Source organism: Antechinus flavipes, chromosome 5 (assembly GCF_016432865.1).
Source record: "Antechinus flavipes isolate AdamAnt ecotype Samford, QLD, Australia chromosome 5, AdamAnt_v2, whole genome shotgun sequence".
Taxonomy (NCBI): domain Eukaryota; kingdom Metazoa; phylum Chordata; class Mammalia; order Dasyuromorphia; family Dasyuridae; genus Antechinus; species Antechinus flavipes.
Window position 1 is genome coordinate 144166941 of NC_067402.1, and position 23998 is coordinate 144190938.

At 34.8% G+C, this 23998-nt stretch overlaps 1 protein-coding gene across 4 annotated transcripts in view; it reads left to right on the forward strand.

The window, feature by feature from the left end:
- Positions 1–802: 802 nt before the first annotated feature.
- Positions 803–23998, forward strand: part of SRPK2 (SRSF protein kinase 2) — a 272571-nt gene continuing 249375 nt past the window's right edge. The window contains exons 1-3 of one of the 4 annotated variants that reach the window (XM_051961714.1): positions 803–909; positions 8756–8810; positions 20707–20773. In XM_051961714.1, coding sequence (XP_051817674.1) covers positions 854–909; positions 8756–8810; positions 20707–20773 — 178 coding nt within the window. In that variant the 5' untranslated portion in view covers positions 803–853. Of the gene's footprint in view, positions 910–8516; positions 8640–8755; positions 8811–20706; positions 20774–23998 lie in introns of those variants that run through there. The other 3 variants (XM_051961707.1, XM_051961713.1, XM_051961712.1) reach the window with 3 other exon arrangements.

The following is a 23998-nucleotide window of genomic DNA, read 5'->3' on the forward strand; positions in this document are numbered from 1 at the left end:
AAAAGCACTAAATGCTTAAAAAACTAGAGCAGCATGGTACCCTGGAAAGAAGAGTGGTCATGGGAAGCCTCTGAATTCAAATCTCATCTCTGACTCTTATTATCTGTGTGAGTTTGGGCAAATCACTTAACCTTCTCTAATAAATTAAAGCAGTTGAACTAGATGGCCTAGGATTGTATGATTGGGAAGAGTTTGGCAAGTTCTGAAGGTCTTAATGTCCGGATCCTCAAGCAGTTTGGGGGTGGGTTCGTGAAAAAGTGAGCATGCTAGACCTAGTCTATTTCTTAAAATAAAACATTACCTACTTCTTTAAACTCCACCATTACAGGAATCATTTATCTTTCTGTATAAGCCATTTGCCCAGAGATGACCTTAATATTTGTTCAAATTACAGATTACTAGGTATAATGTCCTTACTGTATATGATGCTTTCAGTCATGGTACAGATCAGTGGCTTCAACCAGAGGCAGCAGGCAGGAAAGAAATGGAAATTATTCCTCAACTTCTTGTACCAGATAGAAAAGAAATTTATTTCTAAGAGTTTATTATGTACTTTGTGCTCCTGTGAGCATAGGTATTTTATGGCCACACCCTGTGACCACCTGTTCCTCTTGAAACATATTACTGAGTAGTAGTATAACATCAAGACAGAGTGTCCCATCTGCAAATAATCAGTTGTACAACTTGATCTGGTTTAGGACAGGGTCAAGTACACAGCAGGAATTCAATAAGCCTTCATTTATACTGATAATCTTCATAATGAGATCTGCATGGTTCTGATTGGCTTTCCTTTTGTCTAGATATAAGCAGAAAATTTCCTACCATTTGTGACTTTCTATCAAATGAAAGCAGAATGAGGACACTATTCCAAAGGCTGTTACTGAATGTGCAAATCAGAGAAAAAATACAGTAAGTAATATGTTATTCTTTTAATGTATGCATATGGTTGTTTCTAGCTATATTGAGAAATTTCTTTTCTGAGAACTAAATAAAGTGAAGAGATGAATTCTTTTGCACTCTATGGGAAAAGTTATTACTAAGGCTTAGACCATCATTAGAAAAATTCAATGCCTCTAGTCTTATGATGATTTAAATGTTTTTCCTGTATCACAGAAATACAGAATTTATGATCATTAATGATATAACTCATAGAATCACTGAGCTGTAAGAAATGTTGGACATTCTGAGTCCAACTCTTTACCGAAAGCATGAATTTTTGACAAATAATCATCTAGCCTTTGCTCAAAAATCTCTCATACCAGAGAATAGGGAGGCACCATGATGAAGATAAGAATTCTGAATTTGAGTCAGAGGACCTGGGCTAATATCTCAGTTTTACCATTTACTATTTCTTCAGAGTGTCCTAAGAGTCTTAGGGCTGTTTTAAGATAGTACACTGTCAGACTACCAACAATTAACTTCATGTTTCTGAATGTTTTAAAATATATATATATATATATATATATATTTGGTGTTGTGAACCATCTCAACTCGACTCACCAGGCAAACTTTGGGGCAGAGGAGGCATATAAACTCTACTGTGGATCCATAGATAGTTTATGTGGCTGTTAGAGCAGAAAACTACACTGAGACTTTTGGAATATTCTGTAAGACCTTATAAAAGTCAACTAACCTCTCTGAATTTATTTGTAATATGAGGATTAGACTTAGTGACCTTAGGGGTATTTTTTAGGCTTTTAGCTCTAAATCTCTGATACCATGAACTTATTACCTTATGAGGTAAATCATTCTATTTTGAGACAGCTCTAATTGTTAGAATTTTCTTGTTTATAGTTTGATACTTTAAAAGATTTGTGATATCATCAGGTTGGTACTATCTTCATCTATTTGGGTGGAAATTTCTCTATGATTTGGTAAATAGTTTCAAGAGTTACCATACTTAGGAAAAATTTCATCATCTGGTGGCTATCCAACCAGTGAGGAGCCTTCCTGAACTTGGTAGGCTTGATCAGACACACAATATGTATTTTAAGCTTTTCCAGCTTGACAAGAACTGCTGGAACCTTTCAGACCCCAGAATCTAATTGTTATCCATTGATTCATTCAACCAGCAGAAATTTATTTAGGAAGCCCTGTGTGCATAGCATTGTGCTATAGGTTGTAGGAGATACAAAGTTAGGATAAAAGAGAGTTTCTATCATCCCAGAATTCATTGTCTAGCAAAGGGACAAGCTATAGATAATTATAATATATACATTATATAAATGCATTAGAAATTAGCAAGTTTCCTGCCTGATGGATCAAGCAGGGAGTAGAAATAGTGATTCAGGGAGATCAGAGAAGACTTCAAGCCGGAGACGGCATCTAAGTTAGTTTTTAAAAGAAGTAAAAGATTGGAAACACAAATAAAAGATGCAAAGACATCCTATTTGTAGGAAACATGATTAGCCCAAATATGGAAATGGAAAAAAAATACAGAAGCAAAGGAGACTCATATAGAGTTTGAAAAGCATGATAGCATAGTATGGAAAGACCTGAAATGACAAGCAGAGAAATAAGAAGATGAAGAATGAACAGAGTCAAAGAAAAAATAGTTTGAGAAGAGAAGTAAGACAAGTGTCTCTGAAGTCAAGGAAAGGAGGATATCCAATAGGAAGAAAAGGATTAGCTTTGTCAACAACAACAACAACAACAACAACAAAAAACTACAGAAATTGGGGAAAAGGAAAAGGCAAAAAGGATCAGGACTGAATAAAGGTCATTGAATTTGGCACTTAGGAAATCACTGGTAACTTTAGAAATAGTAGTTTATTTTTGAAAAATATCTGCTTTTTATTGGTTTCTTTTGATTTTTACAATCAATCAACAAGCAATTTTACAATCAGTCATTTACTATGTGCCAGACACTGTGCTATGTGCACAAAACCAAATGAAGCAGTTCCTACTTTGTAGGAAGCTTACATTCTACTGGAGAAGACAACATTCATGTATAGAATTATATACAAACACCCACATGCAAAATGTTCACATATATGGTTATTTACATCATATTTATTTCTGAATGTATCTTTCCTTGCTTTAGAAAAAGGGGAAAACAGTTCAGCAAAATTACCTAGCACATCAACTGTGCCTGACAGTATATGCAGTATTCAACATCAATAGCCTGCCAGCTCTCCAATGGAAGGAACAGGATACATTTCCTTGATTCTTTCCTGGGGTCAAGCTCCCATTTTCATTTTATCTACAATGTTCATTTTATTGTTTTTAGAGAAAGTGGTTTCAGAAGCCTGGAGGAGCCAGAAACCTGATTCAGAATGGACTGGATAGTGAGATAATAGAAAGATTATTTTTCATTGGGAAAGATCAAATATGGACAGGTTTCCCAAGAAACATATTAATTCAGGTAAATAAAGAAATAGGACAATAGCTAGCTTGATAGGTTTTAGAAGAGTCATGAAAAGACTTTGTTATGATTGAGAAGATCTGACTATGTTAGGAAGTTCTTTACTATATTGGTTGGAATTTATCTACCATCCACTGGTCTGAATTCTGCCTTCTTAGACAAAACAGAATAATTCTTATATTTCTTCAATGAAAAACTTTTAAACATTTAAGGATAAGATAATGTCCTCCTTAAATCCTAGAATCATAATATTCTCTCTGTAAGCTAGACATCATAGATTCCAATTAGTCTTAATATGACATAGTTTTTTAAATAATAGCCTTTTATTTTCAAAATATATACAAACAGTTTTCAACATTCACTCTTGCAAAACCTTGTGTTCCAAATTTTCCTCCCTTCCTTCCCCTAGACAGCAAGTAATCCAACATATGTTAAACATGTATAATTCTACTATTTATATTTCCACATTTATCATGCTGCATATGAAAAAATCAGATCAACAAGGAAAAAAAGAAAGAGAAAAAAAAAGCAATGACATCTAAGATCTCTTCAAGCTCTAAGTCTTTCATCTTGTAATCTTTGATTATGCTCCAAAAGAATTGTGATGTCAATTCGAGTACTCTTAGCAACGATGGCAGCCTATCCATGATTGCCCATCCTATTCTACTTGTAAACAATCTTCTATAAATCCAGCAATAGGTCCTCCTCACACTACTTTTGAAATATTTTTAAATTACAAATTTGACAAATATCAACAAATATGAACATTTCTGATTACAAAGAAAATTTGAAAAAAGTTTGCATATGAAATCTTCACTTCAATCTCTATTATATACTATTTAAAATATATATATATATATGTGAAACTTAATAGAATAATATCAACACTGCCAGTTTTCTGTGCCCTCTTCTGTTCTTCTACTGTCTTTTACTATTTTCATTTACAATCCTTTCTTCATTTTTTTTTGTCATTGCTATCACTACCCCAGATCCCTTCCCTAGACTTTCCTTCCCTCCAAAATAGATGCCTTTACTTATAACAAACAAATATGGCCAAGAAAAAAAAAACAAAAACAAACATTCTTCCCATTGCCTGCAAAAACAAACCAAACACATCAGACTGCTTCATGAATTTGTACATCAACCTTGAACATGAGCCATACAAATCTCTTTATTATTCCAATTTTAGTGTATGTACTGCTGAAGCAATCACTTCTTTTCATTTTTGTGACATTGGAACATATGTACTGTCCTTCAGTTTTCTTTTGTTTTTGTTATACGACTGGCCCATCTTTCTTTTTCCATCTTTATTTCTCCAAAGACATTTGCTACACAATTTCTACTGTGTAAATCCTTATTTGTAAGATATTGCCACTTATCTTTTGTCTACAAACCATGCATCTCTCCTTTGTTCTTTGGGCAAACCTTAATTTCAATTATTTGGACATCATAGTGTTTCACCATTCAGTATTATCCAACATTGCTGGGAAACTACTGATGTTAAAAAGATGAACTTTTGTTTTGTAGAGAAGCTTGGGATCACTAAATGGACTGTGCAGTTTTCCTTCCTCCTTTCTCCTGTTTATTTGTGGACCTAACTCATTATTTGTAGTATCTTTCCAAGATACATGACTTGTGGATGATCTCTATGGTTTGCCCATCCACCTGTATATCTTCTCTGATTATGTACCCTCACATGAAGCTAGAGTCATTTATTTTATTTTAAAATAAACTAAATGTAGCTTTTATTGCTATATTGGTTTTCATTTGTGCATTCCTTGACATCTTCTTTCAAACAACTTTGCAATTTAGAAAGTTAAGAATTACCTTTATAGGTAGTAAATTTCTAAACCCAACAGACTAGTGAGAAAGGTATTGTAGTAAAATGGAGGGGAAAAGTTTTATATTTAGGGTCAATCTAGACCTGAGTTTGAAACCCAGTTCTAAGGGGAAGGAAAGGGAAGAAACATTTATTAAGTGTCTTTTATATGATAAATCTAATGCCAAATGCTTTCCAAAGATAATTTCATTTAATCCTCATAATAATCCTGTGAAGTAGGGAGTATTTTTCTCTACATATTATAATTGAGGAAATAAAGTGATATGACCATGATTATACAGGCAATAAATATCAGAGGCTGGATTTGAGCTTAGTCCTCTTGAGTACTATATTCATTAGCTGCCTTAGATGTCACTTTCTAAGCCTCAGAGTACTCATCTGTAAAATGGGGATATCATCATTCTCACACACAGGCTGTTGTAAGAGTACTTTGGAAAATAAAATGCTATAAAATATGACTTTGTATCATTGTTATTAATATTTTGGTAGTTCTCTGTGTCCCTTTCAGCCCCCAATCTTTTATGAATTTTTTATATAACAACAAGACCATTATCATGGCTAAATGTTTTAAAATGTTTGATGATGATGATGATGATGTATTTTTATTAAAAAAATTCAAGGTTCTGTACAAATATTGCATCACTAATACTGAGTCACAAGTCCTCTCCTAATTTATAGAAATATACAAACATTTTGGTCAGAAGAATAAATACAAGTTTTACATCCAAAAGACACACTCGGGCTCCATCTGTCTAGTATCCTTTATAACATTCCAGGTTTTAGTGTTATGACTAGTCAACCTTGAGGTAAGGATACATTTATAAAACTTCTGTGACAATGAAATAGCTGTTGTACTTTTGAAAACTTCATTGTAGCCAATCATGAAGGCAGCCTATTATAGTAGGTTTGGAGTTAGAGGTACTGGGTTAGACTACAAATCTTACTACTTTACTATCCGTGTGTGGGTCTTAATTTCTTTGTTTTCTCTATCCAAGGTCTTTTAGATCTTACCAGCTGCCCTACAACTGCACCCTTACATCTTCAGGAGGGCAGCTATCCACACTGCTGCAGAACTCTTATGTGTATGTGTATGCTCTTTTTCTAATTGGAACTGAACTCTCTTTTATCTGATACCTTTCCCAATTAGGATATGAGGTTCTTGAAAGAGTAAGGACTGTTCATTTTTTCTACTTCTACTTAAAGTGCTTGGCACTTGGTGGATGAATTACCACGTCTGAAGGTAGGAAGAATTCCTGAATTCATATCTGATCGCAGATACTGTGTGACCTTGAGCAAGTCACTTAATCCTATTTGCCTCAGTTTTCTCTATCAGTTGATCTGGAGAAGAAATTGGCAAATCACTCCAGTATCTTTGCCAAGAAATCCCAAATGGAGTCACAAATAGTCTTGACATGACTTGAAAAATCTCAATAAACAACAACAAAAGTATTTAGTAAAATGATTTATTCATTCATCTGTAAACTGAGATTGGATCATAAGATCAACTGGGAAATGATGGAAAGCAGAGATTATCTTTTGCTTTACTTTGTACCTTAATGTTTAACACAGTACCTACTACATAGTAGGCCTTGATAAATGTTGATTTCCAGTTTAAAATTTTGTTATTTGAAGGAACAGGATAATAACATTTTTTTATTTACTTGATATGATTATTGCTTTAACTATAAATTTATCATTTATATTCTGCTGGTCTTCAGTAAATGTGCCAGGGTCATTCTTAGTCCTTTTTTTTTTTAAAGGATACATTTAAGAAATTTAGCACATCTCTATCAACTTTTGATATAGTATCACAGAATATTGTGATCTTATTAATTGATGCTTCAATCTGTTTAAAATAGGGATCTTGGCGAGGCAGTTGGAAGGACATTTCAAACAAATAATCTTCTTTTTTCTTTCCTTTTAACTCCCCTAAAATTAACACTTTCCTCTAAAAACTCAAAACATTGTGAAAAGATTGCTTTTACACTGAAGATGAAGTCTTAACAGGAAGCCACAAAAGAGAGTCTAACTTTTTATTCCTCACAAAAGAAAACATTTTCAAGAAGAAACATGCTTAGTGAGGTTATATATTATTTGTGTTCGTAATTTTTAGAAGTTGAAAGAAACATTAAGAGATCATCTCCTTGTCTAAATTCATAGGATGGCAGAGATAGGATTAAAATGTAATAGAAATCAGATTTGGAAGGGATCTCAGAGAGCAAAGGATCATAGGTTGAGAGCAGAATGAGTCATGAAAGCCACCTAATCCAAGACTCTCATTTTCCAGGTGAAGATATAGTGGTCCAGAGAGGTACAGTGACTTTTCCAAAGTCCCACAGGCCATGAGAAGAACATAGATTCGAATCTAGATCGTTATCAGATTCGGAACCCACTGCTCTTTCAACTAGAATAACACATTCGGCCTTTTCGATACTTCAAGTTAAACCTTTGAGAAGAGTTAGGGAAAAAAAAGTTATTTCATACCTGGGCAACTTGCCTTAGCCTTGAAATGGCCAACAAAAATGTGCCAACATTGTGCCAATGAGTATACACTGTTGTGTTGAGCCCCCTAGATATAGTGCCACTTTTAAAATATAGATCCATGGGAAAAGGAGCAGGAAAAGCAGGTGTTGGGTCCGAGAGATGAGGGACCAAAACTGATCCGAGCAGAGCGGTAGAATGAGGAACCAATTTGGGGACTAAGGGATGAAAAGATGGAGGAAAAGGGGGAAAGAGGTTTGGGTGGAAAGAAAAGAGGTCGTCTGAACCAGAGCCAAGTCGAGAGGAGACAAGATGGTGCTACAGAGAGTGAAGTATCCTTTGGTGAGCGAGAAGAGAGGAGTAGAGGGGGATCGACCTTTACTAGGAGTTGGAGGGATGGGGGGGATTGGGAGGGCAAGAGCTGGACACAAGGTGAGTCAGTCCTAGAAGGGGGGCTGGGAGGGGGCGGGGCGGAGGCAGAGACGCTGGGCGGTGGTGGGGGTGGGAAGGGAGGAGCGACGGACCGAGGGAGGACCGCGGGGCTGAGCCATTGGGGGAGGAGGCAGAGCCGAGAGAGGGGCGGGGCGGGTCCCGCAGCGCTCGAGGTCCGGACTGGGGTTGGGAGGAAGATGCTTCGGTACCAGCCTCAGTTGAGAAACCCCGGAGGTAGGTTGAGAGGATAGTGAGAGACAGTCTGAGAGGCTGACAAGACCGAGGCGCTCGTCTGGCCGGACCAGGGGCGGAGTCGGGGGCGGGGCCGGGGCCGGGGGGGCGGGTCCTGCGCCGGGCCCCCGCGGGGAGCGGCGGCCGGTGGCGCAGGCGCGGTTCCCGCCTCCTCCTGGACTGGCGGAGCGAGTGGAGGAGGCTGCAGCCCCCGGCTCCGGCTCCAGCTCCGGCTTCGGCTCCGGCTCCCCGTCACCGCCCCTTCCCCGAGCGGGATGAGCTCCCGGAAAGGTGTGTGTACCCTTTCAGCTCTCTGTCCTCCCTGCCGCCCCGTTTCCCGGAGGCCACAACGTCCCCAACCGTTAATGTGTGTCTCTCTCTCTTCCCTTCCCCCCCACCCCCCACAGTGCTGGCCATTCAGGCCCGAAAGCGGAGGCCGAAGAGAGAGAAACATCTGAAAAAGTGAGTCCGGACTCCCCAACACAGCCCCGCCTCCATCTCCATGGCCCCTCCAGACCGGGGAGGCTCGGGGGGCGCCAGGTTCCCGCGGAAGAAAGTTGCCGGGACCCCCCTGGGGGCGGGGCAGGGGGCGGGGCAGGCCGCGTCGGGAGCCCCCCCCTCGGGATGCTCCCTACCCACCCCCACCCCCGGGTTGCCCCCCTCTCGCGGGACGCTCTCCTCTCCCACCGGACGCTCCCCCTTTCTCACGCAACACCCCCTCCCCTGGGGCCAAGCTTGGGGCTCCGAGGCCCCGGGAAAGGAGTGGGAGGCTGGGGCTCCCGACTGCCGGTCGCTGTCCCGGGGCTGGGGGGAGGGGTGGGTGCGTGCCTCCCGCGGCCGCCGCCGCCTTTAGCTCAGACCGCGGCTCTGCATCCTTGCCCAGACCTCTGTCTTCTTGGGTGGGGGAGGGAGAGCGGCCGTCGGGGTGTTTGAATGAATCGCGCAGGTTGGCGCGTGCCCTTTCTTTTTCTTTCTTTCTTTCTTTTTTTTTTTTTTAAACATCCCTCCCTTATTTCATATTTTATCTTAGTGCTCCTTGGACGTTTTTACCCTTCCACTTGGTGCTATGAGTTTGTAGCTGCAGGTGTAGAAGATGTACTTGCATTCATTCAATCACCAATCAACCACTCTTTCTTTTTCTCCGATGTTCATGGCTCACCCAAGGGATTATGTGGGGGAGGCGTGGAAAATCCCAGTTTCTCACTTATTTCTTTAACTACCTTTCCTAGTTGCTCCCATGCCCCCAGTAGATAATATTAGTAGATAATATTAGCTTTGGCATTGGTATTACACCACAGCGTCGAAAATCGGTGTTTATTCTGCGAAAAGTACTGGTTTGCTTTGGTTATCCCTTCATCCGTGTGCTGTGTGTTGGTGTGAGTTGGGTTTTTAAACTTTCTGTATTTTGGAATTCTTTTTTTTTTTCTCCGAAACTTTATTGAGGGTTCATGAGCTTCCTGTGTGTTAGCTGCACTTTAACTGCTGAATGTTTTCTTCGGATAGTTTTTCCTTTGAAGAAGCCATCCAGTAGGTGGGCGTATAATTTATGGTGAAAAAGATTGGCATTTGATTAAGCTCCAACCATTCATTGCCTTGGAGAGCATGATGACTGGTGTTGTCATGTTTAAAACGTGCATTCTACCAAGCTGCCACCCCCACTACATCTAAGTTTTATATAAACATACAACTTAAATAGACCAGAATTAAAGCATTGGCTAGAGATTTATAATTGGTGGTGTGGCAGAATGGTTCAGCTATGTTCTCTGTCTTGGAATTGTATCTTTTGAGACACTTCGAGTCCAGTGGTCAGCGAAGATTTTTGATCAACGTTCAACATTTTCTCTTTTTATGTGCATAAGTATTTCTTTTAAGCAAACATTTTTTCTTAAATATGGAAATGTAGGGATGCCATCTTGGTAAATGTTTTAAGAATATATTTAAATGAAATTACGAAACATATCTACTTTAAGTTAGGACTTTCTTTGGGAGGTTCCCTGTGACACACCCAAGGGTTTTCTTTCTCATGGTTTTTTTAGAAGAGTCTAATATACCTTTTGGTGACACCTGTGAGAGCTCATTAAGTCATTATTAATGAATGAGGTAATGACTGAAATTTATTCATTCACAAATAAACTCTGAGCTCAGCAAGTATATCAAGAATTACATAAATTACACATAAAGTAGTGGGATTTTTTTTTTTAAGTGAGGGAACTAGACAAAAGATATTTTGAAATTGGAAAGAGCAAATGTAAAAATTAGAGTTTGGCATGAACTTAAATGTGAGTTAGAAATAAATAGATTTATTTTATGTAATTTGTTTTTGTAATTGGGAATACAAGATGGATTTTGTCTAGTTTCTGCTATATACTGAATGTGTGATTGTGGGCAAATCACTTAATCTTTTAGAACTTGAGGCTACTATCTAAAATTTTAATTTTCAGACATATTATTCATCTATACCAGTGAAGAAAATAGACACAGTAGAAGTTTTATATACTGATGAAATAAGAAATTGAATTTTTAAAAAAAAAAAAAAACAATGATCAGTGTTAGTTGTAGTATTTTTTTTTTTTATCATTGCTGATTAGTTGAAAACTTGAATTTTGGGTTTTCTTTTCATTGAGAAATAGAGCAGAGCTCAAAGAAAAAGAAAATTGGATTTTAGAATTCTGATGGTAAAGTCAACTTGATCATTAAATTACCTGGGATCAGATTGCTACTTTAGTCTTTTTTGAGGTAGTGAGGTACAAAGTACACAAGATTGGAAATCAAAGGAGCTGGATTCAAATACTGTCTTTGTTTGTTGCTTGTATGGTTTTGGGAAATTTGCTTTACCTCCTTCAGCCTCAGTTTTCTCATCTGTAAAATGAGGATTTGCATTAGTTGATTTCTAGTGTCTTTTTTGTTATTCTAAATCTTATTATGTTGGGAAAAAAAGTAATTTGGGTTTGGAAAAAAGACTAATGGGGGTGATGTCATAAAAGTATTTTAAAATCTTCATTAACATCTTCTGATCTCATGAGTAGAAATATATAGGCTTTAACAATCCCTTTCTAGAACAGAGAGTCTTAACTTGAGGTTTGTGAATTTAAAAAAAAATATTTTTTGATACTGTTTCAGTATAATTAGTCACTTTTGTAATCCTATGTGTTTTATGTATTTAAAAATCACTTGAGAAGTGATTTATAGTCTTCACCAGACTGCCAAAAATATTCATGACATAAAAAATAGTTAATAAACTGTTATAGAACTACTTCCTTTTTTGTTATTGTTGTAGGTATCTTGTGTAGTTTCCATCTGTTGAACAAGAAAATTATCAGTATTTGCCAAAGATATATCCCTTTTCTATTATTCTTTTATCCTTTTATTTTGTTACTCTATTATCCTTTTCTGTAGTGCATAAGCTATATAAGAATTATATGGAGAAAGTAAATTCTTTTGACAGTAAATTAATATATTTATGGCAGATGAGACCTTTCATGTATATATAGAAAGAGCTTGATTCTGAGTTTCTAGTAGAAAACTAAGCTCCTTGAGGGCAGGTACTATTTTTTTAAAAGTGTATTTTAATTGAATTAAAATTATTTTTTAAACTGTTCATTAAAAAGTTCTTTAATAGCTAGGCAATGAAATTAATACATTATTTGGTTAAAAGATTATTTCTTACTATTTAATTGTTTTTCAATTCAGTCAAACTATATTTTAAAAAAATAAATAGTCTTATTAAAGATAGAAACCAAGGTGGGTAAGCCCCTTTTGCAGAAGAGTCAATTTCTGCATGTGGATACAAACTGTTTCACATGCTGCTAAAAAAAAAAAAAATAATAACAATATATTTTTAGGCAGCAGAACAGAGGAGAGATAGCCCTGGTTTTGTTCTTATCTTCTGATCCACAGGTCATTTTCTCTTTTCTCCTCAAAGCTTATATGCAGCCATCAACTCTCTGCTGTATTTGAGGATATAAGCATAAATACTAATGTTCCCTCAATCTTGCCTGCTAATAAATTTCATGCATGATATACACCATGACTCCATCTTAGCTACATTCAAAAATACAAGGATGATTTTGTCTTTGGTCTCATCTTCCATGAATGTTACTCTTGCATGATCAAGAACTCTGGAATTTTTCTCTTTGACCTTCTATATTCCCTTTGCCTCATTCTTAAACCTGTTCTTTCTCCACTGTGAACTCTTTACTTTCTTTACATCAATCCTGTCCTAGGATATTGGCTGTGCTCTGGTTTTGGAACAATGGCATATATTTTGTATTTGCTTATTTGTGTTCATATTGTTTCTACTCAAAAGAGTATAAACTTTTTGTGTTTTTGTTTCGTGAGCCGAGCATGGTGCCTTGGTATATACAGATGCTTAATAAATGTATATTGAGTGAATTACTATCTATGAACTAGGACAAGTCAGTTAACTTCATAGAACCTCAGTTTCTCTATCTAAAACTGGGACAATGCTATTAGTCATTTATCTTCACAGAATTATTATGAGGATAAGTAACATGTAGTCAAGTCATTTTATAAAAGTAAAGATGTATGTTGCTGAAGTTATTTATATAGATCATAAATGCTGTAACTTTTGAAATCAGAAATTGTTAAAATACTAATGATTGAATTGTAGAGCTGGACAAAAACCTTGAGATCGTCTAGTCCATCTTCTTTTACAAACAAGGAAGCTAAGTCCCAGAAAGATTCTGTAGCTTGTTTAGTGTCAGAACTCTTACTAAAATTTGGATTTATTGAGTTTGTAGTCCCAAACTCTTGATTTGTGAACAGAAAATGCCCAAAGCTATGACAGACTACATGCAGAACAGCATCCAAAAAAAGGAACTAATTTTAGACTTAATTATTTTATACCTAATGAAAACTTAAATTACATGATATTACAACATTGCTTGAAATAATAAAAATAATTTTTGGCTAAGTCTGCTAGAATTATTCTACTCCCAACTGGTCTTTATGCAGCCAGTTTCTCCATTCCATGATTGTGCGCCTTTGTGTAGGCTGATCTCTGTGATTGGAAGGCTTTCTTTTTCTTTACTATCCTTGGAGCCTTGGTTCTTTTTAAGTCTTGGGTTAAGTGACACTTATTACATGAAGTCTTTTTAAAATTTTCCCTACTAATAGTACTTTTCCCCAGTTTACTTTGTATATATTTTATTTACTTGCTTGTGTGCATGTTGTTTTTCCCCAGTGGAATTTGATGGGTTCTTGAAGGATGGAGCTATTTTATTTTTGTTTTTATATCTTTACTGCTTAGTACATAGTGGACACTTATTCATTTGGATATTTATTTTGATCTTGATTTATTTAAATCTGAAGTTCTTAAAGCTCTGTGAGTAAATAGTAGCTACAGGTACATGCTAACTAATACATTACTCCAAATGTTAGAATTTTTTTGTGTTTAGGATGAATTTAATGGTGAATTTGTGGCAGTAATAGTCTGTTGAAAATTTTCACTGGTCTAATTTGCTTATTATACATTTATACTGACTGCTTAGTGCAGTTTCTGTTCTGTGCAAGAAAGTTTCTGTTGTTCAGAAGGCTTCATAAAAGCACAGTACCACCAGATCTTTTGGTTAGATTTTGCCCACATGGATGTACATATAGTCATTCTATAAATGTATTTCTTGGAACATTGCTTCCTAGTTTATATCAGTAGACCATAGGATCATTAATCTGTAACTGGAATTCACTTTAGAGACTAGCTAGGGCAGCTCTCTTAGTTTAGAGATGAGGAAACTAAAGCTCAGGGAGTTTAAGTGATTTGTCCAAGATTGTAAGGATAGTAAATATTACAGAAAGACCTAAGTCCCCTTTTTTCTCTTATGAATCTTCTGAAGTAGCTAAATAAATGAAGTAGGTCTTCTAATTGCAGATGCAGTGCACTTTACACTTCCTTCAGAAATTAGGACTGGCAAGATAGTCAAGGATAATGTGTAAATGAGAAAATCAGCCAAGGACAAAGGGAAGATGGAATACTGGAAGACTGTCTCTCATTCTCCCACGGTCATAAGGGCGGAAAATCAAGAGGGCATATGAACTTGTGAGTTATAGAACAGTTCTGAGGAGTTTGAGGAGTTGGCAATATGGACTCAGAAATGAGACAGAGATTAGAGTTGGGGGATAAAAGGGATTTTTAGGGCCTAGAAGGAGAATTCAGCTAGAAGAAGGTGGACTCTTAGGACTTGCATTGTCTACCCTTCCCCTTAAGCAGGTTCTTCAAATGGAAACTGTCAGATGCCAGCCTTTCAGATTCCATAGCCTTGTGCATCTTTAATGGTTCATAGTTCCAAAACCAGTAATCAAAGTGTTTATTTCAGTCTCAAGGACTTACACTTAATAAAGAAAAATAAAAAATAAAGAAAAGAAATATTTAATAAATACCTACTCTGCACTTTTTCAAATATTTGAGATAAATTGTGAGAGAGACGTGTTATTATTCTCATTTTGCATTTTAGGAAATTGAGGCTGAGAGAAGTTTAGTAACTTGTCCAGGCTCATACAGCTATTAAGTTTCGAGACTGAGTTTGAGCTCAAGTCTTCCTGACTCCTGATCTAGCACTTTGTTCAGTGTCCTTCTAGCTAGCATGGACAAATCACTTAATTTCTCTAAGGTTCAGTTTCCTTTATTTATAAAATAGGTATAACTCTACCTTCTTCACAGAATTTTTGTGAAGATAAAATATGTTACTTTTAAGTGACTTTATAAACCTTTAGCTGTTATATAAATATTAACTCATTAAAATGAAACAATTTAAGAATGCTCCTATATAGTTCATATTCATATTAAATATATTAGACAGCTCCAGCTTTTCTTAAAACTGTAATACATCAGTCAATCAGTCAGTTCATAAACATTTATTAAACATTTACTATATATCAGAGACTGCAAAGTAGATACAAAAAGAGGCAAAAGATAGTTTCTGCCCTTGAAGGGTTTATATTCTAATGAATAAACTTATAGGAATCAAACTTGGAAGATAATCATTATTTGATTGATAGTGGTCGTCATCATCTATATTCTCATTTACTCATATTTTTTGAACTTCTGAGATGTGCAAGCAACTATAGGAGATAATTAAAAAGTACAAAATCTGGTTCCTACACCTCTAGAGATTATAAACCAGTTGAAGCGATGAAGCAGGTAGATACTCAAAAAAACTATGACACAAATTGATAAATAATAGATGTTATACTTAGTAGCAGTAAGTTCTATAGATATTTAAAAGCAAAGCTTCTTAAACTGTGGGCTATAATCCAATATGAGGTTGCATAATTGAATATGGGGTTGTGAAATTATGATTTATTATCAGTAAATGTTTGATTTATATAACTTTTATATGCCTATTTACCTAGGGTTATGTAAAAATTTCTTGTGCAAAAAGTTGTCAGAAATGGAAGAGAACATGTTTAAAAGAACATTTACAGATGGGATGAGCAGGGTAGGTTTTATAAAGGAGGATACTTTCTCTGAACTATGTAAATTAAATTACTTCATATAGTTGAAAATGTAACTCATTTCAAAGAGCTCAAAACAAGTATGAGTCAGGAAAAGATAATCTGTATTTAAAATTTTCTCCATAAGAGTTAAACTCCTAAAGTCTGTATACTTCTGTTATCTATTTTTTATCAAATGATAGGAACTAAATGCTTAAGAAATATTATCATATTATATTCTTAGATCTCATAAAGTGTTAGGAATTATTTTCTCTGAGATCAGAATATTTGTGAAATATTGTTTTGTTTTCCAAGATACAGTATTTACTAAAGAACTGGATTTATTGTATTTAAAAAGTGCAATGTTTCCATTAAAGTTCAACATTTTATATCCAGGAATAGGTTAGGCAAAAGTATAATTTCACCTTCTTTGACATCTTACAATATCCGATCATTGTTATTTCCTTTTTGAAACTTCTCTGTGGATTTGGTGATCGGTCAGCCTCACATATCTCCATTATTTGGGTCCTCTTCAACATTCTTATTCTTTCTTAACTTTGGACATTTCCCTAACCCTCTGTCCTTGATCCTCTGTCACTGTAATTCATTCATTTTGGCAAGGTGCTTTCAGGACCCACTTGAGCTTCAGTGCTGTAGGTTTTTTTTTTTTAACTACATATGTAACATTTCAATTTAGATAATAGAAATTTGTATTAAAACAGTTTAATTTTCCTGATACTCTACAATAATAAAATTTCTTAAGTAATGATTAAGGATAAGGCGATTTTGTTTAGTTCCTCTTCCTTTAGTTAATTATGTGATTGTTATTTTAGAATCATAGAATTGTAACTGAATTAGCTAGTTCAGCTTCTTGCCTAAGAAACTTAATTTTGTTCTCATAGTTAAATTTCTGGTTTTGGTAGTTCTGAATTTCCATTTCATTAGATTTTTTTTTCTCGTTTAAATCATTGAAATAGAAAATGAAACCAGTGTGTTTCACTGATGGAATTTGGTCTTTGAAGATTGAATAATGGTGGTGCTACTTTTTGCCATTTTCTTTGAATTTTACTTCCTGTTCTTACCTGCATTGTTCTCACTCTGCATATTCATTCTCCATATTAAATTCAGTTTAGAATTATTCTTGTTTTCTGCCACTTCCCTTCGAATACTAGCAAAATCTAGAGAACTGATGTCTGCATTTTTAGTTTCCTTTTTAATTTCAATAGTTGTCTACTTGTCAGGCTCACACAGCTGCACAAATATGGCAGATTTATTGATGGTTGCAAATCAGAATGGAGCTATGTTTGGATATGACTTGAAATTGCTGGGGTTTTGTTGTTTTTGTCATTGTTGTGTGTGTGTGGTTTTTTGTTATTATTTTTAGCACATATACTTCCTTGATACTAGCAGGTTTAATCTCTTGGACCAGAGTGAGAGGAATCAGATATAGAATCCCATTATCGTTACAGACTACTTTTCTGAACAATTAGAACAGATGGGATTTGTTTTTTCATCAGTTGCAGTTGAATAGGAGACAGACAACAGCACTTTCATATACTTTTGTATATTTCATAAGGTACTTTATGTTGGGGTCTTATCCTGTTAGGTGTAAATCCTAAAACTCTTGGGGAAAGAGATAAGACTATAATTAAAAACAATTATAAGCTTAATAGCAAATTAGCAAAAATGTAGTACTGTTTGTGTTCATGCAGGCATGCATGCTGGATTCCAGCACAATGTTTCCATGTACTGCCTTCCTCTTACACTCTGAATGTGTACTTGAATCTCAGGTTCAGTATTTTCTTGGCTGAGTTCCCATTCCTACTTATATCCAGCCATAAAGTCATTCTATTCTCATTTCATAGTTAAAAAAAAAAAACAAAAACTGAGAAATAGATTTGTAAAATCAAGAGAGTATATCTGCAAGCAGTTCCAACACCTGTGGTTCCAAACATAAAACCTCATTTCCCTCTAAACTTTTAGAGATGGAAGATTGTGAGTCCATCCTGATTATAAATTTGGTTCTTAAGTCAATCTAAGGAAGCCAGAAATGATGGGATAACAACTTATGTATCCTTCCAGTGATACTGCATCTAGATTTGGAAACAATTGTTAATTCAACAAAAGTCTTTATGTGTCTCATGAAGGGGGAGTGAGGTTTACTTAGCATCAGAAAACATGGGAATCATATTGGATCCAAAAGCCAAGCATTATCAGAAAGGATGAAATCTAACATTGTTATGGCAAATGTCTAATATTTGACCTGAGAAGGAAGGAATACCCCTAAACACTTGACAAAACTGTACCATGCCATTCAGTAGAGAATCATTCTAGGTGGTGGTGGTGGTTTTTTTTTTTTTTTTTTTTTTAAAGAAGGTGGTACTGATCAGGCCAAGCCCATAATATTTAGAAATATTACTTTGAAAACTTTGTAGAGAATGTATTGGAGAGGGAAGAGATCAATTAGGATGTTATTGTAATAGACTTTGTGAGATATGAAGAGGGCTGAAGCAAGGGTAATAATCTAGTAAGTAAAGAGAAGGAGATGAGTAGAAAAGATATGGAATGGGTCTCAAGTAGATAAAAGTATTTTTAATGTAACACTATGGTACTACCTGATGAAATGGTAATTTTCTTTTAATGTGAAAATATATGTTGTGAGTCCCAGAATGGGAATATAAATGGATAAGGGAGAAGAGGAGTTTGGAAGAAATTACATTTTTTTTGGTGGCAGGGGAAACCTAACTCAATATGATGATGAAAAAGGATCTGCTCATCTGCAATGGAGAGGCTAGAAAAAAACAGATTTTAGGAATATAGTTTCAGAATGAGAACTGAAAAGGGGAGAGGGAATAAAATAGTCTTTGTAGAGACTTACCTATATGGATTGATGAACAAGGTGGCTACAATTTCAGTTGAACAAAAATTTATTAAGCATTAACTACATTCAAGATATTATAATCTAAATAAATATTCATACTAGGGAATGAAGGTGAATAAGGGAGAAATCAAAGTACTGTGGGGAAAAAAAAATGATTTGGGAGCACTAATAACTGGAGAAGTGGGAAGACTTCATTCAAAGAAGTAGCAGCTACACTAAGCCAGAATATCCAATTTGGGGGAACACCTAGAAATACAGTTTGGTTGGAATGTAGCGTGTTTAGATGGGAGTAATGTGAACATAGGATTGGAAAGCTGGAATGAAGCCCATTTGTGGAGTGCCTTAAATAGCAGGTAAGGAATCTGTGTTATATCCTGGAAGCATTAGGAAGCTACTAAAGGTTTTTGAGCAGGAGAGTGACAGGTACACTTGTGTTTTAGGAAGATAGTGATGGTGGCTATGTGAATGACTAGAAACAGGGAAAGATAAAAAGTAGTCATATTAAGGACAAGGCTATTACAGTAGTCTAGCTGAGAGGAGTCCCTAGCCATGGACCCAGGAGGACCTGAGTTCAAATTTGGCCTTAGACATTTAACACTTCTTAGCTGTGTGACCCTGGGCAACTCATTTAACCCCAGTTGCCAGCCTCCCTTCCCCCCCAAAAAAAAATTAGGGTAAGTTTACTCTATGGAGGACCTTGAGCTTTGTAACCCAATTTTCTGAAAGCTCTGAGTTTAGTTACTTTATCTCACCATCTCCTTTTTTTCATCGTTACAGTGGAGATATAATATTCTCATTTCTCCAAGTTCTGGTCTCTTTATAAATAGTTTTTTCTCAGCTTGATGTTTAATTTTATAATACTTTTAGTTGTTACCACATACTTAGTGTGTGTGTGTGTGTGTGTGTGTGTGTGTGTGTGTATGCATATATATGTGCATTAGAAGCTGTGGGGATGTTTAGGACATAAAGAAGAAAAATAGACTTGTAGATTATTCTTAAAACTATAATCTATATGTGATATTATTTTCTTAATATAAAAATTCTATTAGCATACATATATGAAGTGAGTAAGAAGAGGAAATTAAAGCCAAATGTAACACCTTCAAAAATTTTAAGTCTTGATCTGGTTTGTTTTTTAACCAGAAAACCCAGCAAAATAGTTCTACTATTAAAAGCCTAAGTTAGCTTTAAAAACATCTTATCTTATGTTCAGGACACAAAGATGAACATTTTAACTTATAGTTGTTTTTACTTGTGTTTGCTGTGTATGCACTTTCAACATAATATGGAGATTTCCATTTTGATAGTTGAATACAATTTGAGGATTTATTATTAAATTAATGTAAACTGAATCTAGTTTTCTTTTTGGATTCCATTAAAAACTCAAAAGAGTTGTATTTTCATGGGCTGAAAAATTTTCAGTTGAAGGAATTGGAAATTTTTGCTGGTTAAGATGGTCATCATCATATTTTTGTGATATCTTTGTACTTTTTTACTCCAGACACTTCATACCCTTCAATTCTAAATTTAGATTTAGAAATTTTTATTTTAATTGGCTTTATATGAATATGAATATTTATATGAATATAAATAGGCTATAGTCTCTCACTTTTCTGATAAATATATGATATATAATCCAGGTTGAACATTTATTAAATTTAAGGGTTTAAATTGCCTATTGAGTGGAACACTTATCATTTTTCAAAGTTTCTATTAAATATTTAAAGTAAGTAATACCTGTATGGTATACTCCTTCATTTGTTTGAATTTAAAAGTTAGTGTGCTAAAGTAGAAAGAGCACTGGACTGGAAGAAGACCTATGTTCTAATATCATATATAACAATATATGGCTATGGATGATGTTCCTGAACCTCAATTTCCTTATCTATAAAATGATATATATAATATAAGTATAAAGTATAGTAATATTTATACTATTTCATAGGGTTGTGTCAAAATGATTTGTAAATCTTAAAGTACTTTATAAATGTGAGTTGTTAATAGTCTTGCAATTATTATGTCTTTAAGGGAATCTTGAATGACTTACATGTATGGATGGAAGAGACCTTGTTGGAAGAGGACCTAAAGCCTATATGTAATCATGTAACCCTCCTACTCAGATAGCTTCAGTATTTCCCTTTAACCACAGGGACAGTGGTTTTTAAAGCATGATTCAGTGACTCCCAGAAATCTTTTTTTGGGGATCAGTGGGATCAAAATTATTTTCATAGTAATTCTAAGAAACTTTAATATTTATTACAATAACATCAATAAATAGTACCCATACCCTCTTAGAGGTCCTCAATTTTTTTTTTTTTTGTATTTAATTAAAACTTAAATACAAAATAGAAAAAAACAGAAAAAGAAAAAAACTGTCATGTGCACAGCAGAACATAAAAAGGATTTAAAATATGAAACAATAAATTTTGATTTCAAGAAAGAACTTATAATAAATATTGCACATTATATTTAGAGCTATCCATCTCTTCTTTGCTTCCTTGTAGTTTTTCTTTTGTTTTCTTCTGTACACTTTTTACTTTATTCTTTTTTTCCCCCTTTTCCTTCCATTTTCCCCAACAGGATATAGTTAAGTGCAGATATATTTATGTGTACATATACATACATACATACATACATACATACATATGTGTATATATATACACCACACATACACACATATATAGGTATCTATAATCATACATTTTTATATATATATACATACATACACACACACACACACACACACACACACACACACACACACACACATATATTCCCATGGTTTCCTTCATGGTTTTTTACTTTTTAGAATTACATTATACTCAGCTCTACTCCAATCTTTCTAACTAGTCACTTACTAATGACAGTTATTCATATGGTTTATATTTCCACCTATGAAGCACAAACAGTTTATTCTTATTGAGTCACTTGAAATTAATCTGAGATTTCTCTTGGAGCTTATATGTCAAATTTTTTATAAAGTTCATATTTTTTCAACAGCATTCTGAAAGTCTGATAATTCATTGAATGTTCATTTTTTAAAATTCAGGGTTATATTTACTTTTCAGGATATGATATTTTTGGCCACAATCCTATTTCTTTTGCTCTTTGATATATAGTGTTCCAAGACCCATGGTCTTTTAATATAGCTGCTGCTGAGTCTTGTGTGATTATAATTGTGACTCTGATTTACTCAAATTTTTTTTCTTGTTGCTTAAAATATTGTTTGGAAGTTTCAGAATCCTGTATGATTTCTTTATAGGAATTCTTTCAGATAATAATTGGTGGATTTTTTTTGTATTTCTACTTTTCTCTCTTGTTCTAACACTTTGGGACATTTTTCTTTAATTATTTCTTGTATTATTATATCACTTATTATTCTTTTGGTCATAGCTTTCAGGTAATCCAGTTTCTTGTTCTCTTCCCCAGAGAACATTTTTGTCTCACATTCTCTTCTATTTTTTCATTCTTTATATTTTATTTTGTTATTTCTTGGTCTTATAACTTAGCTTCCTAATTCTAGTTTTCAAAGTGTTATTTTCTTCTTTAAAGAAGGACCTTTTTTAGTTGGTTTACTTTCTTTACATAATCTTGTTTTTCTTGAATTTTTTTTTTAGATTTTTCTCATTCTCATTTGATTTTTAAGGTTCTCAACTTTTCAGAGTGTAAAGGTGTTCTGAGACCAAAAAGTTTGAGAATTGATGCTTAAGATCAAATAAAATACTCTGTTGTTTGACATCTTGTCTCGTCATTTCTTTCCAGATTTATTACCCATTATTATTGTTCCTATAAAGCACATTTTCAATGACCAAACTAGTCTTTTTGCTGTTACTCATATATGACATTCCATCTCTCCTGCTCTTTGCCTTTGTGTTAGCTGTTCCCCATTATTTTTTTTTAAGCTCAGTTTAAGAATGCCTTTTATATAAGGCCTTTCCTTATTTTCTCAACTTTAAGGGTCTCCTCCCCAGTCACTTTGTATCTATTTTGTATGTACTTACATATATGTTGCCTTTACTGGTTAGATTGTTTTGAGGCAAGGAATGTCTTTACTTTTTTCTTTGTATCTACAGTGACCAGTACATAGTAGGCATTTAATGTTCATGAATCAATTGATTGATTTCTGATCATAAGCAATGGGCAAAGTATAAAATAGGGAGTTAAAAAAGGGTGTTTGATAGACACTGTAATGGGGGAGATTCTGTATGAATCAAAGTTGAAGAGATATTCCTTATGTACAGTAAAGTTCTTTAGATGAGTCTGTTTGCAAATGACTTCATCATAGTTACATTGAGCCTCAGGCCTTTGTAAAGCTTTCTGGGTAATATATAACTACAACTTATACTCAGTCACTATTCAAGCTAATTTGAAATAGTCATAAACGTAGAAAATTAAGTGGTTGAAGGTCTTTTGCCCATAATATGACATGTGCTTAATTAAATAATATATAAAGCTTCGACATATGTATATATATTTCAGTATATATATATTTGAGAAGGACAGTGCCTTAAAGCCCAGACGACAGGAGATGAGATTGAATTGCCTTTGAGAAATTAATTGCAAAGCTCTTCTAATGAACCTCAAACTACTTCCAGAAACAAGGCCAATCTTTTTTCTCCTATAAATCTTTAAGATTTAAATTTTATTTTTTAACAAGAACTCTAGTCTCATTTTGTAGATGAAAACACTGAGACTTGAATAGGTGAAATTATTGGACAGGCACATGGAGGCTGTAGCACATACCAGAAAAGAAACAGAAGAATTGGAAAGGATGTCATCTTGCTGTTGTGTGATGGAAAAAGAAGATTGATTGAGAATGAGGGATAACAGATGGATTGAGGACATCAGCCCTGTGCTGGGAGAAATTGAGAGTTCCTCAGAATATAGAATGCAAATTCTGAGATGGAATTTTGGTGAGACGTGAACAAGTGTTGCACAGACTGGGCAAACATAAATAATTTGTGATCTGTATTATTGAAGGAGTATCCAAAGTGATGAAATCCAAGATCCCTTTGAGTATTTGAGTAATTCTTTTGAAGAAGTTGTCATTTTATTTTTTGCATCCCCATTGCTTGGCATAGTCCTACCTCATAATAGATGTCCAGTAAGTGCTTTAAGATAGATTGATTAGCCAGTAATTGGCAGCATAAGAAGGGCCTTTGTAATCAAAATATTAAATTGCTTTCTACCTTCCATTGACAGAATTGCTTTGGAGGGATTAGGGAGGTGCTGCTTAACAGTTTGAGATGGGATGTATGCCTTTGCCATAATGTGAACAACACTAATAAATTTAGTAAACAGTACTATAATAAAAGAATCA